We start from the raw sequence: 16,717 nt of genomic DNA, 5'->3' as shown, positions 1-16,717 counted from the left end.
AGTTCACTGCTGGCTCCATGCCCCTAATCTTAATCAACATGTGAGTCAGGGTGGATGCAGTAGACCCTGAAGTGATATGTCCTGCGTGTACGTACGTGTGTGCCCCCCCCCCCCCCCAATACACTTTCCAAGATGGAATACAGCCACTGTCTTTTCTTAACGTTTTTTACTTGGCATTCAAAATGCATTAGCTTCCCAAACCTGAAATACAGCTTTATCAGCAGTCTGCAGCACAATTTTGAGATTTAAATACACAAAATTATACACTTTATCACAGATACTTTGACAAGATGAAAAATCAGGAGAGGTAGATTTTCTACAGGCTGATCCTGCCCCCATCGAAGTCTGTTGGGATGTTGAGATTAATTCTTAAATGGTCAAGATTGAGCCCAGAGATTCAGAGCGCAAGTTTCAAATGGACATTTAAAATTAAGGTGCACATATATAGATTTGGGCAATTATCTGTTCTAAGGACCTAAATGGTATCCAAGTACTTACATACACAACAATGGCCAAATGCAGAATGGGTTTATTATAGTTATCTCAAGGTTAAAAATTGAGCCCTTGCATCTATCTATAAAAATGCTCTTTATGAGAGGGGGGGGGGGCCCCCCCCCGCCGGCTGCGGCAAATCAACAGTTCCAGCATCATTGTGAACCAATGCTGCTGTGGCCAGGCAGGCGCTATCAGGATAACATCCGCTTTGTCCCTCTTGATCTTTAAAACAGGACTTTGTGAATCAGTGGTATGGGTCGAAAGGCATACCTAAGGGCCCCCGACTATGGAAGAAGAAAAAAAAAAAAAAAGGCATCGACCAGTGCCCCTTTGACGAGTCCGCGAATGGAGCAGAACTGACAGCACTTCTTGTTCAGCTTGGAAGCAAAGAGGTGTATTTGGGGAAACCCCACTTCTGGACGAGCATGTCGACCACCTTCTGGTGGAACGACCATTCGTGGCATGGTAAGAAGGACCCGCTGTGGCGTTCTTGATACCAGGAAGGTGAGAAGCCACCAGGTGTATATCGCAAAGTCCCACAGATGCACTGCCTCCAACATCAAACAGGTTGTCTGCAGTTTCCTTAAATTCCTCCGCTTCTAAGCCCAGATTAGAGGCTACCCTTTTAAGGAGCTCCTGGTGGGCTCTAAAAATCTTCAACTGGGACAGACAGGCTTGCCATGGTCACCTTATCCGGAGATGAGGACGACGACTGCACTGGCATGGGGGTAGTGCCATCTCTTCCCTGTGGGGCCACAGAGGCGGAGGTCCCCTCGAGGGGGTCTGAGTCCAGCTCTGATCCTGAGTCCTGAGCTCCTTCCGGTGCCGCCAACTGTTTTTCCGACAATCAGTAGGAATGTAGGCCTGGGAACATAGGAAACCCCCAGGGTTCCAATATGGCCATTGTGCAGACCATTGCTCCTTGGGGCCAGCCCTACAGTGAGGGTCCTGGGCCAGGGTTCTGGAGTCACAGTTGTGACTGGAGAAGGCACGGGTCTATCCTCCTCCGAGGAGTAAGAATCACTAGCCAAGGACTCCCCCTGACTATCCTGTGGTGATTCCTGCCGGTGCCTGGGCAACGGTGCCTAAGCAATGGTGACTGGCGCCTCAACCCCTCAGACCCACTGTGGTCAGCAGCATGACGGTTTGTGTGGAGTGTCGGCAGCAGGACCTTGAGAACTAGTGATGGACTGCCCAAGACGGTAGCACGGGGACTCATGCTGAAAATTGGAGGAGCATCCCGAGGCCGGGGGGCTAAGGCAGTGCTGACTGTTTCTGGGCAAGCCACTTGACGGCAACTGACTTAGACGCCTGACTGTCACGGGGTAGTCCCTTGGTGCCAGGGAGCGGGAACAGAGCCGCTCCCTCAAGGACCTCTGTGCCAAAGAGTGGATTCGGTGCCGCATCCAGCTCCTCCATGCCAGTGACCGAGCTTGCCCACGCTCCTTTGTTGGAGACCACCATGAACAGTGCCGCTCAGCCGTAGGCTATTGACCCGGTGCCGGAGACAGGGACCACGATCCTGGGGATCTGCGTCTCGATGGCAGAGACCTTCTCTTCAGAGACCGGTGCCCAGGCGACACATCTCAGGGCTCAGGCGACCAGTGTAGCCAATGGGGGGTCCCATTGTAGGCTTCCCCTTCGAAATAGGAGCCTTATCTCTTCCCAGCGCCAGAGTAGGCTTCGGAGTGGGCGGCAGGATGAGATCCATCAGGTCTCTCGCTGCTTGAAGCGCCTTTGGCGTCGACAGTACATTCCCTTCCGTTCCCCAGAGTTGGAGATGGCTCCCTTGGAGGAGCCCGAAAGGGCAATTCCTGCTTCGACTGCCCGGCACCGCCAGACCTCTATTCTTCTTTGGTGCGGAGGAGCGGTCCTTCTCCGGGCACTGCTTCTTATGCCGTCTGTGGTGGAGAAGAAGGGCGGTGCCGGTGGGGAAGGGGATATTTATGGTGCCAGTGGGGCACCCTGCACTGACAATGTGCTTGGCACTGAAGCGGAACATGGCGGCGCCAAGGCCGGTTTCAGCACTGCTTCCATGAGAAGGGCTTTCAGGTGGATCTCCCTCTCCTCTGGAGTCCTCAGCCAGAAGCCCTTGCAAATCCTGCACTTAATCTTCCAGTGCGGTTCCCCCAAAACACTTTAAGCAACTGTGGTGGGGGCCGCTAAGCAGGAAGGGTTTGCTGCAAACTATGCAGGGCTTAAAGCCCAGATAGCGAGACATCCCACTCCTGAGCCCAAGTCCCTAACGGGACTAACACTTAACACGAACTAAACGATGGTACTTTAACAAAGAATTACTATATTAACCTAATCTCTAACTATAAGGAACAAGAGAATTGAAGTACTTGCAGTAGCAAGAAGCAGCAAGGTTCCAGCAACCATCCGTGGTGGAAAGAAGGAACTGAGGGGGCAGAGGTCTGGCAGTGCCTCATATACCACGACATGTGTGCAGAGCTCCAGGGAGCACCGGAGCCAACCCTACGGGTACTGCTAAGGGGAAAAAAAAATCCAGTAACTGTGCACAGAGGCACGCACACATCTAGAATGGAATTGACATGAGCAAGCACTTAAAGAACCCTGACGCAGCCCGACATGAGGAATATTTATTTAAACCAAAACCATGCTAATCTTCTACTAGCATGAAACACCCATGCAAGATCAGTGAGCCAGCCTGCATGCTCTCACCAGAGTTCCTGCCTCTTCCAGGATTTCAGGACCATTGCAGTGCCAGGGATTAGATTGTTAAATGTTAAAAACAGGATTGGAGGTTCAGTTCTTGCTTGGGAATATTTCTAAGTTTATCTTATCATTCTCCTCCTGCCACACAGCTGAAGTCAGCGGGCTGGAAGGAACCGACCCCTGGCTGCTGGAAACAGGAGAATGGTCCGTCCCTGTCATTCTCCCTCTGCCTGTTGCTGAAGACTGAGGAGAGTGGGGAGAGCCATACCAAGGAGGTAAGAGTTCTACCCACAGGGATAGAAACTGGGGGCCAGGGACTGCAGAAAAGGGGGGCTCAGAATGCTACCAGCAACTGAGCTGAACTCATTGCTGGCTCAGGGAGCACACAAACTTACATCACTAGCATGCAGCTTCCATGAAAACAAATGCAGCATGAGTAGCACCCATTGTAAATCAATGTCAAAGAGGGCATGGAAACAGTGAAAATGCCCCCCATCCAGGATTTTAATTTTTTTTTTTAATTTATTTTTTAAAGGAAGATGTCTACAAAGTCTTTAAAAACACAAAAAGTGACCACAGCTAGTCAATTTCATTCTGTCCTTGAAATGGAGAGTTTAACCTGTACAATTGATTCAGTGCAAGCGCTACAAAATTCACTACTTTGCCATTCACAACAGTGTCAATTTTCTTTACTAAGTCATGATTTACACAAAGCCCTCAGCAGAAGCGAGATGAAAGTCATTTAATCTCCGACACCCAATCTGAAAGGACACAGACCTTTATACTACATGCTACTTGAAAATGAGAAAAAAAGTGGCTGTTTATGCTCAAAATTGGTTATAGCAACAGATCTGTCAGGACTCTGCATTTCCCATGAATCACTATTTACATGAGCTGGTATTTGCTGAGGTTTTAAGTTTAAACATGTAGTGACAGCACAATGCTAAAAATCAGTCCTGCTAAAAGTTGTAGGCCAAAGTTTTCAGAGGTGGCCAGGGAGTTTGGGTGCCCAATTTGGAACGATGACAGGAGGCCCACCTCTGAAAAAGAAATCAAGTGCCTTTGGGCACCCAGGAACTGAGGCATCAAAATATCACTGGTCACTCAGAAAAATGGGAGGAAAGGCTTGGCTTGAATATCAAAGGTTTATTTTAAGCCATCAAACCATACAACACAAGGAAAGCAGCAGAGTTAAGGCTGAAAAATCCTTACTCCTAAATGCCTGGTATAAGAAAGAGGACAATTCAAGGCCAGAGCTCCAGTGTCAGTTTTTAACCTTAACACATTTCATACTCCTATTTGGATTTTAAGATGGTCCCCTGGCTAATATTACTACAGCCCAAGACTCTTAGTAAACCCCGCCAATCCTCTTCGAAAGCTAGCTTTAAAACCACATTCATATTAGCAACTGTATTAGCCTTACTAGTTTAAGTACTAGCTTTAAACAATATAATGCAATGCTACTTTGTTGAATGCGGCTGTGGGTTTTGTTGGCTCATAAAACAAAACATGATACAGGAGCACAGCAAGAGTAATCTAACCAGAGATAAGAAAAACATCACTCCAGTTCATTTTATTCCTGATATTAATCACAGCTGGGGTTGTTTTTCCAGCTTTACATTAGAAGTAGTACTGAGATGGGGGTACCTCGAGATTGGTGTAATTTGAATTAGCTGTGGGGACCCTCATTGTTTATTTTAATGTTACGTGTTACTGCATCTTCCATACAGCCCTCTAAGACTTGGGTAGACCCACAAACCATCCCCAAACAGAAAAGGTGGATGCTGCCACAGCTGCTGAAACAATGCTTGCTGCTAAATGTCTCCTCCTCACTGCTGCTAAGCTTTTAAGTACATCTGACAGCAATAAGACGCTGAAGACCAATGAGAAGATATCAAGCTGAAGTAGAAAGCTCTGACAGTGCTGCCTTGTTCATCCACCTCCATTTTTTATTATTGTAATGGTGCAAGTGTTCATCACATTTAAAATAGGAGGACACATTAACTGTGATGAAGAGCTTATAGTTCAAGGCACAATTAGACAAGAGTAAAACATTAATCAGGGACGTCAATTGGCTGGGCTGGTCATTTTGCCTTATCACTTAGGCTTCCATGGAATTAAGATTCTAACAATCCAAGACCTTGCTACTGTGTCTGTAGATCAAGAGGTTTTACTGGGGCCAGAATGACAGACAGAGCTTCCAAATCACAGTAGGGTGACTGGAAAGATCAGGCAACGTTCAACTAAACAGCATTTCTTCCCATTTGAAAAGCTGGCTCACAAAGAGGGGGGAAAACATGTCCATTACTGCTGCCGTAAAATGTACAAAGCTCCCTTGCCAAACAAAAGGTTTTCTACATGCTATTTTTAAGTTCAAAACAAGTTAGGTACTGGTGGCAATCTTAGGGAGGATCTGGCCTGTGATATTACATGTGGGTGTGGAAGTCTGAGTAGCAGCTTTCCCAGCCTAATACTCAACACCCCTTCTCCTCTGTCTGCTAAGGATTTGGACAGCTGCCACCTTCCTTGCAGCCTCCAGCAGTGATGTCACAATTCAGGCCCTCCAAAGACTGCCAAAATCTTTGAGGGTCGAGTGGAGAGAGAAAGGCAGACGTCAGGACTTACTTTTCTAATATAAAAAGCAGAAAAAATAAGTTTTTTGGCTTCACAGCACACTTTTATAGAATAGGTTGTCTACCCTGGGCTGAAGACTCAAATATCTGTATGAGCTTTTATCTTAGACCAGTGGTCTCCAAACATTTTACCTCACACCCCCCATTACCCTCTCTGCACCCCCAGGTGCCCCGTGCTGTGCCTCTCCATGCCAAAAGGCTTGGGCTTGCACTACCCCAGGCTACTATTTCACTGATCTTTCCTGGGGCACGGAGCAGGGGTGGATTGCTGGTCCCTGCCTTTCCTTCATCTTCCAGGCTGCCAATTGCAACCCCCCTTTTCCCCACAAAAAGGGTTTGATCTCAAGCCCTTACCTGCCAAATGGATCATTGTCACCTTTGGAGAGTTGGTTCATCATATTTTTAGCAAATTTTTAATCTTTCACAGCTGAAGTATATTGCTGTCTGTCATGCAATCATCATGTCAGTAAAAGCCAGTGCTTTTACTGACATGATGCAGCATTATTTCTAAAATGCCTAGGACAGTGCCCTAAACAAATTGAAGGAAAAAGATCAGAGAGGGTGAATGATGGTCAGAAGCAAGACAGTGGGGTGGTTCTGAATTAGCCAGAGAGGTTTCTTTCCAGATCACCTGAGCTTCTGGTTTCATCTCCAGTGTTTCAACAAAAAAAGCAAGAGCTACCTCCAGATGCCCCTTCATTTACCTATGCACAAGTACTGGATGAGAATACTTTGTGATGTATGTGTTTAAGGAACTAGGCCCCAGTTCAACTTTGTATCTAGGTAGCCCTTTGTAAAATGGCTTGCTTCCCACCCCCGCCACCCATGAAAGGGTTCTGCTGTGGATGATCTCCATACAGATGGGCCTTTTACCATAGTTAATTCATTGCAATTGGTCCTACACAAAGGTCTAATGTTACTGGGAAACAATGTTTGTTCCAATCTTTACTATACAGAAGTTTTTCAAAGAAACATCAGGTAAGTTCTAGTAATTAGGTACATTTTAATACTTACAGTAAGTTATGCTAAATGAATTCTTCCATATAGCATACTACTTAGGGATTCTCTAGAAAAACCTCTCCCTATCCATAGTTATCTCCAGCAGCGTTTCCAACAGAAATTGCAACTAACAAACACCAAGGGGCAAGTTCTGATCTCTTTAGCTCTGCTGTAAATCTAGAGTAACTGCATGGTTTTCAACCGTTATGCTGCTATATTTCAGACACATACTATACAGAGCAGATAGCTGAATGCAGAAATCAGCAATGGGGTGCGTTGACAGAACTGTGCAGGAGAAGCTTGCATAACACTTGCTTACACTTCATTTGAATTTAACCAATATAGTTTCTTCTTCATGAGACAAAGGTATGAAATAAAGACATATGATAGTGGAGTTCAATGAAAGTATTATAGTGCTCAGATTGCTGCAGAGATATTATACATTACTAACAGGATCACCAGTTGGCTGTGTACATCCTGCTCACTTTTAACTTCCACAGAGGGCTTATTAAGTTGTGAAACAGACCTCATTGAAAAGTTATGAATAAATCGTTTACTTTTTCCTCCAGAGATGGAAAACTTGAGGCTAGTCCAGCTTCTATCCCTCCAGAAATATTTCATAACCATATAAAATGCACGAGCACAAGGGTCTTTTCTTTGGTGTGCTTCTCCTATATTTGTGTTTCTGTAGCCCCAACAACTCACTTCGTTTGCTTCAGGGATATTTCCCCTCCAGCCCCACCCAAAAGTTTACTCACCAACCACTCTGTCTCCTACTTTCACTCCCATTTTCCTCATGGCTGAAGCATACAAAGCAACATCTTGTCTTAGCTCTTCAAAAGTGACTTTCAAGATTTCTTCTTTGCCTTCCTCTGAAGAAACAAGGTTTACAATAGAAATCAATTAGAAATGGTCCACTACAAACTAAGAACCAGAGTCCACTGCAAAGGATTCATCCTGGGGGAAAGAAAGAGAAGAGCATGCTATTTTGAGGGAGAAGCTTTCAGACAATTGTTAACAATGCCCTTTAATAATACCCTTGTCATGTGCAAAGTCTGTCTATATAATAAAACCTCTATGTTAATGGATAGGATTCGCTCCCTGCAGGGCAGGACTGTATATCTGTTCCTAAAAATGTAAGTTGCTGTTTGTAGATAGGCTATAATCAGAGAGCATTTGTTTAAAATTTAAAGCGTGGATTGCTTTCCCCTATGCCTTTCTAAATTAGAAAAAAAGGACTGCTGCCCAGTTTTCTAATCAGAGCTAAAAAACAAAGTAACAGGTGTTCATTAAAGTTAGATTTGATTGACATTTGCCGGCCACTGGTGATTAAAGAAATGTATGAGCCTGTTACTTGTGCCTCAATTAGGGTCTACTTTGGGATTCTTAACGTTGTAGGATCACCAAGGTACTGCAGAATTTTCTTATTGGCATGTCTCCACTGCAAATATACTCATCTGGGCCAGATTCATCTCAGGAGAGACTGTCAGGAGTTTTAATTTTTGTACTCAACACTAGATGTTACACAAGCCCTTAATAAATTGGCTAAATAAAATAAGTGACTGTCTAAGAGTCATGAAATGTAACTTTGTCTTATCTTGGCTCCCCAGTCTGTTTCCCACTGACTAATGGGCTGCCCTGTCTCCAAGGTCCAGAATTCCTCACACCTACCCAAGTCCAGGAATGTGGCAAGTAAATTGCACTGCATGCCATAAGATTCCTCATCACTCCCCATTCTAGCAGACTGGCTATGGTCAGTGCAATGTCCTTTAGCAGGATATAATATTTGCTCTGGAGCAGGCAGTAAGCCTCAAACATTCATAACCAATTGTGTGAAATGTTACAAGAGTCAAGATGCAATCCAAGTTAAAGGTCTGCATGGAAGGATACAGAGGTTTATAAAAGTTGCATTTAATCTTCCATCATTCTTGGAAACCCACAATCCTTCTACAAAGTCTTCACCCCTGACTACCGGAACCAGACAGACAGATTCCCTAAGCTCCATTCTGATATAGCATTGAGGAGTTCACAAATATACTGACTGAAGACTACTTAAGAAGATTAAATGCAGAAAAGGGCCTGGAATAAAGATTCACATGTAACTCAGTACTCTCTGCAGAAGGAGAGCTGATAATCACTGCACTTACGCACTCATTCAGTACTTGCTCATGCTGAATCAATAATAGTGCAGATTTAGAACCATGTATTAGAAAATAGCCTTTCAACCAGGAACCTCCTGCTCATGTTGTCTCACCCAGTTAAGCAAAATTAAGTGACGAGTCTCTGGTACACCTCACAGAATGACAAAGCTTGTCTCTACATAAAAGGGACAACAATCATATATTAAGACAACTAATTCACTAAAACAGTTAGCTAATAATTCCTTAAATTATTAGAACTGAATGAATTTTAGAAACTATTTTACTTTTAACATCTCGAGACAATGAAAATCAATTAAGTCAGTTTCATTTACCCACTTTCACTGAATAGCGTTTGCCTTGCAGCCATTGCAGAAGGCTTGTTTAAAAAAAACAGCTAACTGCACTGATTTTCTCTTTTAAATACATAGAAAAATTTCTAATGTTTAGATTTTTTTTAAGTAATGAGTTGATCTTTCAAGGTTTAAGCTACATAAGCCTCATTTCTGACACTTCACGAGATCACTTCTTGTTGCAGCTGAATCCAGTTAGAGATTTTGCCACTCAACTTGGTATAGATTTTATAAAGATATTCAGAGAGTTTAGTTTTGATTAATCCAAGAAACAAAAGAGCATCTGTTAATACTTCTTCATTAGTGTAACCTACTGCAGATGGCTCTCCAGTGTTTTTCTTTATTCGGATCAGCTACGTATCTTAACTGAACTGTTCTCTATTTATATTCAAGAGAACAAGAATCCCACCCAGGCTCTTCACAATTCCAATAGCAAACCTATAATTTTATATCCTATTTTCTCTAGTTGGAGTGATCGGGCTGCAAGTCGTATGGCTTTGGTTAATAAGCTATTAAAAGGGTCATTTGTCTGGACCAGTCCCTCACTAGAAGGATTAGGCCTGGCTAAAACTACATGAAGAGCTCAGAATACAACTCAATAAGGAGCCACCTCACACTTTAAAGTTAGATTCTCTCCTTCCCAGGTGTGTAACAGAAAAATCCTTAGGCGAGGAGACAAAAATAAAAAAAAGCAACAAAAAATCCATATATGTATGTGAGGGGCTGAGGGGTCCCCCCTGTGACCGCTTTGACAGGAAACAAGTAAGTGAACTGCACTGTGCAGGTTGTTCTTTATGCATCTTTAAAATCTGACCATTTATGAATATGGAAAAACAAAACACGTTCCATGACAAATTTAAAGCTAAACCTTAATCTTGTTACAGGTGAGCAGGATTGAGTGATTGAAATCAGGATTCAGATCAGTGCTTTAAGTTGCTTTGATTTAAATCATCAATTTTAATCTTGTTTTGCATTTGTACTTTTTAGTTATACTCCTAAAGAAAGATGGACTCCCATTGGATAGTAAAACTATTAAAACTCCTGTTATGCAACCAAATATGGCCTTTACACTAAATTTGATGCATCTTTTTGCAGGAGATATAGTGCATCTATATATATTTAAGCACTTACATAGCATAATTTATATTTATTCAGCTTCTTAAGGGTTAAAATTATGAGGTTAAAACATAAATGGTAGCCCAGCAGTTATCACAACCAGTGTGTTTGCAGTAGCAGTCCTACTGCTGCACTTCTGGGTGGAGAGGGCAGCTGCAATACAATATTTTAAAAAAGGCTGCAAACTAGACAGGAGGGACACCCCCCCCCCCCCACACACACACCTTATAACGTGCAATGAAGATCATGTATGTAAGTGCCATAATTTCTCTCTTTTCTGGATATGCCTCTTTAGAGGCCAATGCAAAGAGTGTTCAGATTTCAGCTCATTTCATAGAATTCTCTTCCATTTATATTAATGGCTTGAAGACTTAAAGCAGCAAGTGTTGGTAGAGCATTTTTTAAAAAGCACAACTAAATCTCAACTGTATGAACAGGGCAACATCCCCAGACATCCATTAATAGAGGATTTCATCTGTTATCCGTTAAAACCTTGATTTTCCTGAGATGTACCCTATTACAATGGGGAAGGTTTATCAGAACTGAACTTTGACATGACTGCACAGTGAAGTTTGGAGTTTCCCCCCATGTAACCGTTTCTTCCTGTAATACCAAAAAAGAATTTTAAACCCCCCAAATCTCTGACCATATCTAAAGTAACAGATTAGCGGTGACAGTATCAGAAGAACCCCAATTCAAAGCAAGTGTTTATAATGGAAATCCCAATGATGTTGGAAGGCAGACTATTAAATGAAAGGGTTGATGATGAATGTGGACTATATTATTTTCCAACACATTCAAGTTGTGATGGTGCTAAACAAGACACAGCACAACCCCACCAAATTCCTGGTTCAGCAAAGCTTGATTAATCCTTAGGGAATTTTCCAGAATTGGCTGCCTGCCACCAGACCATCTTCTCACTGTCCTCTGAGGTAGGAGACCTGGACAGATACTTCAGAGCTGGCTGATTTGCTCTCCCCCCTCTGCCTTCATTCACAACCCAGTTTATCCCAAGGTGTATCAAAGGTGCTGCGGCACAGCCCATTCACTATATCACAAGTGAAGAACTCAGGGCTACCTGCTAATGGGACTCGCAACTAAATACTTACTTGCCGCATAAAGAGCAATTTTGTCATTTTCCTTATGCTTCAGAAGGTTTTCTGCATAGTTGAGCCGACTGCCTTTAAACCACTCTGGAACATCCGCAATTCCCTTTGATGGGTCAACTACCTGCAGGAACAATATCAGACATGCTTTGAAAACAGGAAAACCTACAGCTCTTCATCTTCAGAGGACTTTACAGACATTAGCTAGCCCAGTCACTCTAATGCTCTGCAGCAGCCAAGTACCAGTATTCCCAGTTTACAGAGTGGTAGACAAGCTAGGTCCTACAGCAATGAGCACAGAAAGTTTAGTGACCTGCCCGTGCCACAGGTGGAATCAGTGTCCGAGGCAAAATCAGAACTCAGTCCTGAGCTCAGGGTGGAGAGATGGACTTGTACTTGTCCCACAAACCAGTCCTAGTGACTCAGGGTTTAGTTCATCTTGAATAGTACACAACTAAAGCCTTCATGGAAAAAGTGTGCTTTTTGCTCTCCTCTTCCAATTTAAAACAAAAAAATACACACCACACATAGCAAGGAAAACTTGTATTTACATTGGTTGCCCTGGCTTCCCCTTCCCCACTGAGCTCAGTGAAGATTTACCACTAATCTCAAACTAAGTGCAGTGCTTCCTTCAGAGGCCGTCTAGCCTAGTGCCCTAATGATAGGGTGCTGCCCTACCTGCAAGCAGGCAAAGCTTGAATGCCAAGCAACGTGACGCCTCGCACCCCTCGTTCTTATTATGAAATCCAGAGGAAGCGCTAGATATCATCTGTAGCTCTCAGACTGTTTGACAAAAGGTCAAGCTTTCGTTTACTCGCATTTGTCCCTAAAAAATGCGGTTAAGAAGTTCAATTTAGGACTTACCTAAAAGAAAAACCAGAAGCTGCAGGATATTTTAAACTGGGCTATGTGTAAATAATTTAGCTAAACTGATGCAATTTAGTGTGTGGACCAGGCCTTAACCTCCCCCAAAATGCATGGGTGTGGGGGACTGTTAAAATAAGTTTGCAAAGATTCTGCACTATGCACATTAGTAGTGGAGACAAGGAGAGAGCAGTAATTTACTTAGGCACAATAGGGCCCTATCTAGTATTTGCACATAGCTCCGGAAAGGGAGTTACCACCTATTCATTAAGCAGCTCCACACAAAGATCATCCATCAAGGGAGCTGAGACACCACCCCCCCCCCACACACACAACAGATTGAAAAATGTAATAGAAAGGAGTTACCAAAAGAAAGTGCAACAGAAACACTTTACCCCTGCCACATCTTGAGCTAATTAGCAGTTCCAAGAAGGTTTAAGGCTCCCATCTCACAATTTTTCCCAAGTTATGTTACAGATGCTCCTAAAGTGTGACTTCTTGTAACATTTGGGATAGGAAAAAAGCTACTTAATCTTACTTCAAGCTTCCTGAATGATTCCAGTGTTTTGATTTAAGCTGCCATGTAGGATACATATTAGTTATTTTTCCAAGTTAAAATGGTCTCTTATGACCGTACAAGGCTCTCTTTTTTTAAAGCTTCAATTCATGCCCTCAGATCTTATCACATGGACGATGTAGGTACTGTAATAAGAGAACTCTTCTGGTCAAGTACAAAGCTGCCTTCTATAAAAACTTGATAAGATTTCCGCTACAGTGCTTCTTTCAAAGAGGAGAGTTTTTATGATTGTAAGTGCAGCATGCGCGTGTTACCCAGAGGCCACTCTGAACTCACCATCCAAGTCTTTTGAAAACAGCAAAGCTCACACATTGTCCGACTACATATTTAGGGCCATGGGTTTGCAAGAGGCCTCACCGATGCCCCCATTTTTTGTGCTTGTAACTAACTGCAAGAGAATATGCTAGCATTTAGACAATCAACTGACTAATTTGCAGAAACAATCAGATGTTTCATTTGCACTTAATGGATTGTACTGTACAAATTTAGAATGGGATAGGGATCAGCTGTGTTTCCAGAGGCACGCTCCCCCCTTGAGAAGCAGCAAGAGTCCAGACTGCCCCCAACGTGGACAGGTGCTTTAATGGTATAATCTGGCCCACAGGCAATATCGATCCCTCTATGCTTCTACATACTGAACAATGCATCAGGTACAGCCTCTGACAGCTCAGTAACTGCCAGGATATAAGTTTCTTAAGTAACTAACGCAACCTGCACCATAGTATCTAGCCACCTGGCACTAGGAATAGTCCAACACTCCATTCACTAGGACACAAACCTAGATTTAAACAGCTGTCTGAACACATATTTGTATTCCATTGTCACTGAGAGGGATAACCAAAGAGTTGCTTCAAGTTGAATTAAGTCTTGTATGCCTTTGTCCCACTAACGAAATTAACTAAATTATTTTCCTGTTACTTTAGATGAAATTAGTTGTAGGGAATGATTCTTAAGAATCAATCTATAAGGTAGTAAAAGTAGGTTCATAAAATTGATTTTCCCACCTCCTTTCCCCATCCCTTCTACCCACTCCAATTTTACAATCAAAGACTATGATGGTTATTAAATGCAAGTTAAATATCACCAAAATTAAGTAAACACTGACTCACCTCATCATACAGACGAGAGAACACAATCCCACTGAACTTCCAAAATTCTTCCCAGAAATCTGAGTAGTACTCCACAGACCACTGGTACAACTCATTGTAGCTGACTAAAAGTAAAATGTATATTAGCATATTTATGTACAATTACAAAAAACAAGAGTATTTTTTAAACACAAAACTTCTGAGCTTATCAACCAGCTTAGAAAGTCAGTGGACGAAGTGGAATAAATGGAAGGGGAAGATTGATGATGGATCCACATTAGTAAGGCTAACAAGGGACAATCTGCTGCATCCAAAAGATAAACAGTCATTTCTCTATTAGGGTTATCACCAATATGCTGACTTTAAGCAGAAGTGACTGACCCACTGGAAACTTAGTAACAGATGGTTTCAGCTCACCTGAGTGCTTTACAAGTTATTACCTAATGTATTGAAAAATGTGTACTTGTTTATTTAGAACTGATTCATATACCCTCCTTTATCAAGCCACCAGAGAACCATACATCAACAGGCCCTGACAAAGAACAAAACAGTCTGTTTGTTAATAAACTGTTTCCATTCCCTACCACAAAGGTCATCATCAGGGAGCGTTCAGTCCTTAAATGGCTTCAAATGGAGTTGAATGCTCAGCACCCCTGAAAGTCAGGTCCCAGTTGTTTCAATCTGGGCACCCAACATTTGAGGCATGCCCATTCACTAATCACTTTTGAAAACTTGGACCTCAACCTCTTTATGTCCGTTTCCCTATTTATAGGTGAAAAATAGTCGCCCCCCTTCATAAAGCACTTGATAATACTTATAATTTTTATTCTGTATATCTCAATGCGCCTTTTCTTTGCAAGATCCCGAAGTATAAGCAGTCACCACCACAATGTCACCGGTTGACAGAGCAGGAAACCATATAACCACTTAGTTCTTGTTTTGATGCCTTCAGCTGGGAAATATCTGTCAATTTTTCTGATTGAGGGCTTTGACTGATAGATGCATGTGAAGATCATCTTTGACTCTTCTCTGCTGTTCTTTCCTCATACCCAAGCCATTGCCAAATCCTGCCACCATTTTTTTTTAAAAGATCTCTATTCAAAAATGAGTCTCTTTTCCACAACAGTACTCAAGACATTCATCTTAAATCACTGCAGTCTATACATCTCTGGCCTACCCTATTCTCAGGTCTCATTCCTCTAGTCGATCCAAGATATGCAGTCACTGCTAACATAGCCTCTTTCCAGATGTTTCCAGTAGGTCTTCCCACTACTTGAAAAATCTACATTGGCTCCCAATCTTCCACCATATCTAATTCAAACCTCTTCTTCCCCCCTACACCTTCTAAGCACACCAAAGCACTCCACCTTTACTTACATGTTTTACCCTAATCACGCCTACATATGACCTAATTACCACCTCCTACATACCCTTCTGCTTTTTGCATTCCATCTAAGATGCTCTCCTCACTATCATATTTGTTCCCACATCAACCCATATGCCTAAGATAACCTTCCAGTTAATGAGACAAACATCCTTCAAGAAATTATTACAGACCCATATGCTCTCTGTGAATAATTCAAACTCTTAGAGATGGCCACTCCCTATTTTGTTTGTCCTCACTGAACCTGTAGACTGTAATGCCTACAAGGTAGGGACCTGACATGCTACTATGTAATACCATGTGCATTCAACATTATGTAAACAATTAATTGAATTCTCCAGAGAGACTCATTGATCTGTTTTGGGATCCCAGGTCTATTTTAAACCAATGGGAGTTATGGGTGATTATCCAGAGGCAAATTCTACTGTCTTTAAAGGCCTTTACCAGGCAAAACCTACACCTGAATATTCATGCCTCTGGAAGTAATAAGTCCACAACAGCCACTAATATTCATACTGCAAGGGCTGATACCCAGTGCCAGCCTGACAGGAAACCCACATATTTATATCAGCATGTTCCTAAGAGAACTAGATGCAGCATTTTGAAGCCTCTTCACGTATTAGGCACTGGCAGGGCACCAGAGACTGTTCACAGCCTGGGCCACCCTCTAGACCAGTGGTTCTCAACACACGGCCCATGGGCCACTTGCAATCCAATCAGCACACAGCTGCGGGCAGTATATACAGGTAGTAGATATATTGTGTGGATGCAGCCCACATAACACAAAGCTGATTATGCAGCCTACAATGGTAAATAGGTTGAGAACCACTGCTCTAAACCTAAGAGAGCACATGATGCTTCAAAGGTTTCTAACCATGCTTTAGAAATTGTACCCAACTCATTCTCAGTCAGTGACACACTCCCCTTCTCTTCTATTTGCAGAAAATATCTTGGATATTTCTTAAGAGGGCCCTGTCTGTCTTAGTTATGCAATAACCCAAAAAGACACAGGGCCTGGTTCACACCTCAGTCAGGAGTAACTCCCCTGAAGTCAGTGTAGTCACACATCAAAAACTGGTGGGAGATCAGAATCAGGCCCTTTATTCCTAGGCACAAAGAGAGGAAGCTGCCCCTTAAAACTATATCCTTTAGCAAGATAACATGGTCTGATCAGGACAAAGGGTCAGCCCAGCACAGTCCCCAAACATCCTCCTACCCCACCACTCCCTAAGCTGCACTTTGCAACCTCGTAAGACCACCTGCCACCTCCCACCAGTGCCAGCCC

At 43.0% G+C, this 16,717-nt stretch overlaps 1 protein-coding gene across 1 annotated transcript in view; it reads right to left on the bottom strand.

Moving 5' to 3' along the window:
- The window catches only part of AACS (acetoacetyl-CoA synthetase), a 59,131-nt gene that overhangs the window by 40,399 nt on the left and 2,015 nt on the right, over positions 1–16,717 (bottom strand). Inside the window, exons 2-4 of the mRNA XM_067539741.1 lie at positions 14,070–14,173; positions 11,523–11,643; positions 7,565–7,678 (exon numbers count right to left, since the gene is read on the bottom strand). Of these exons, the coding sequence (XP_067395842.1) occupies positions 7,565–7,678; positions 11,523–11,643; positions 14,070–14,173 (339 nt within the window). The remainder of the gene's footprint in view (positions 1–7,564; positions 7,679–11,522; positions 11,644–14,069; positions 14,174–16,717) is intronic.

Source organism: Emydura macquarii, unplaced genomic scaffold (genome assembly GCF_026122565.2).
Source record: "Emydura macquarii macquarii isolate MOO-44397 ecotype Brisbane River unplaced genomic scaffold, CSIRO-AGI_Emac_v2 contig_554, whole genome shotgun sequence".
Taxonomy (NCBI): Eukaryota; Metazoa; Chordata; order Testudines; family Chelidae; genus Emydura; species Emydura macquarii.
The sequence above is the reverse complement of the archived record's forward strand: the minus strand, read 5'-3'. Positions and strand labels throughout refer to the sequence as shown.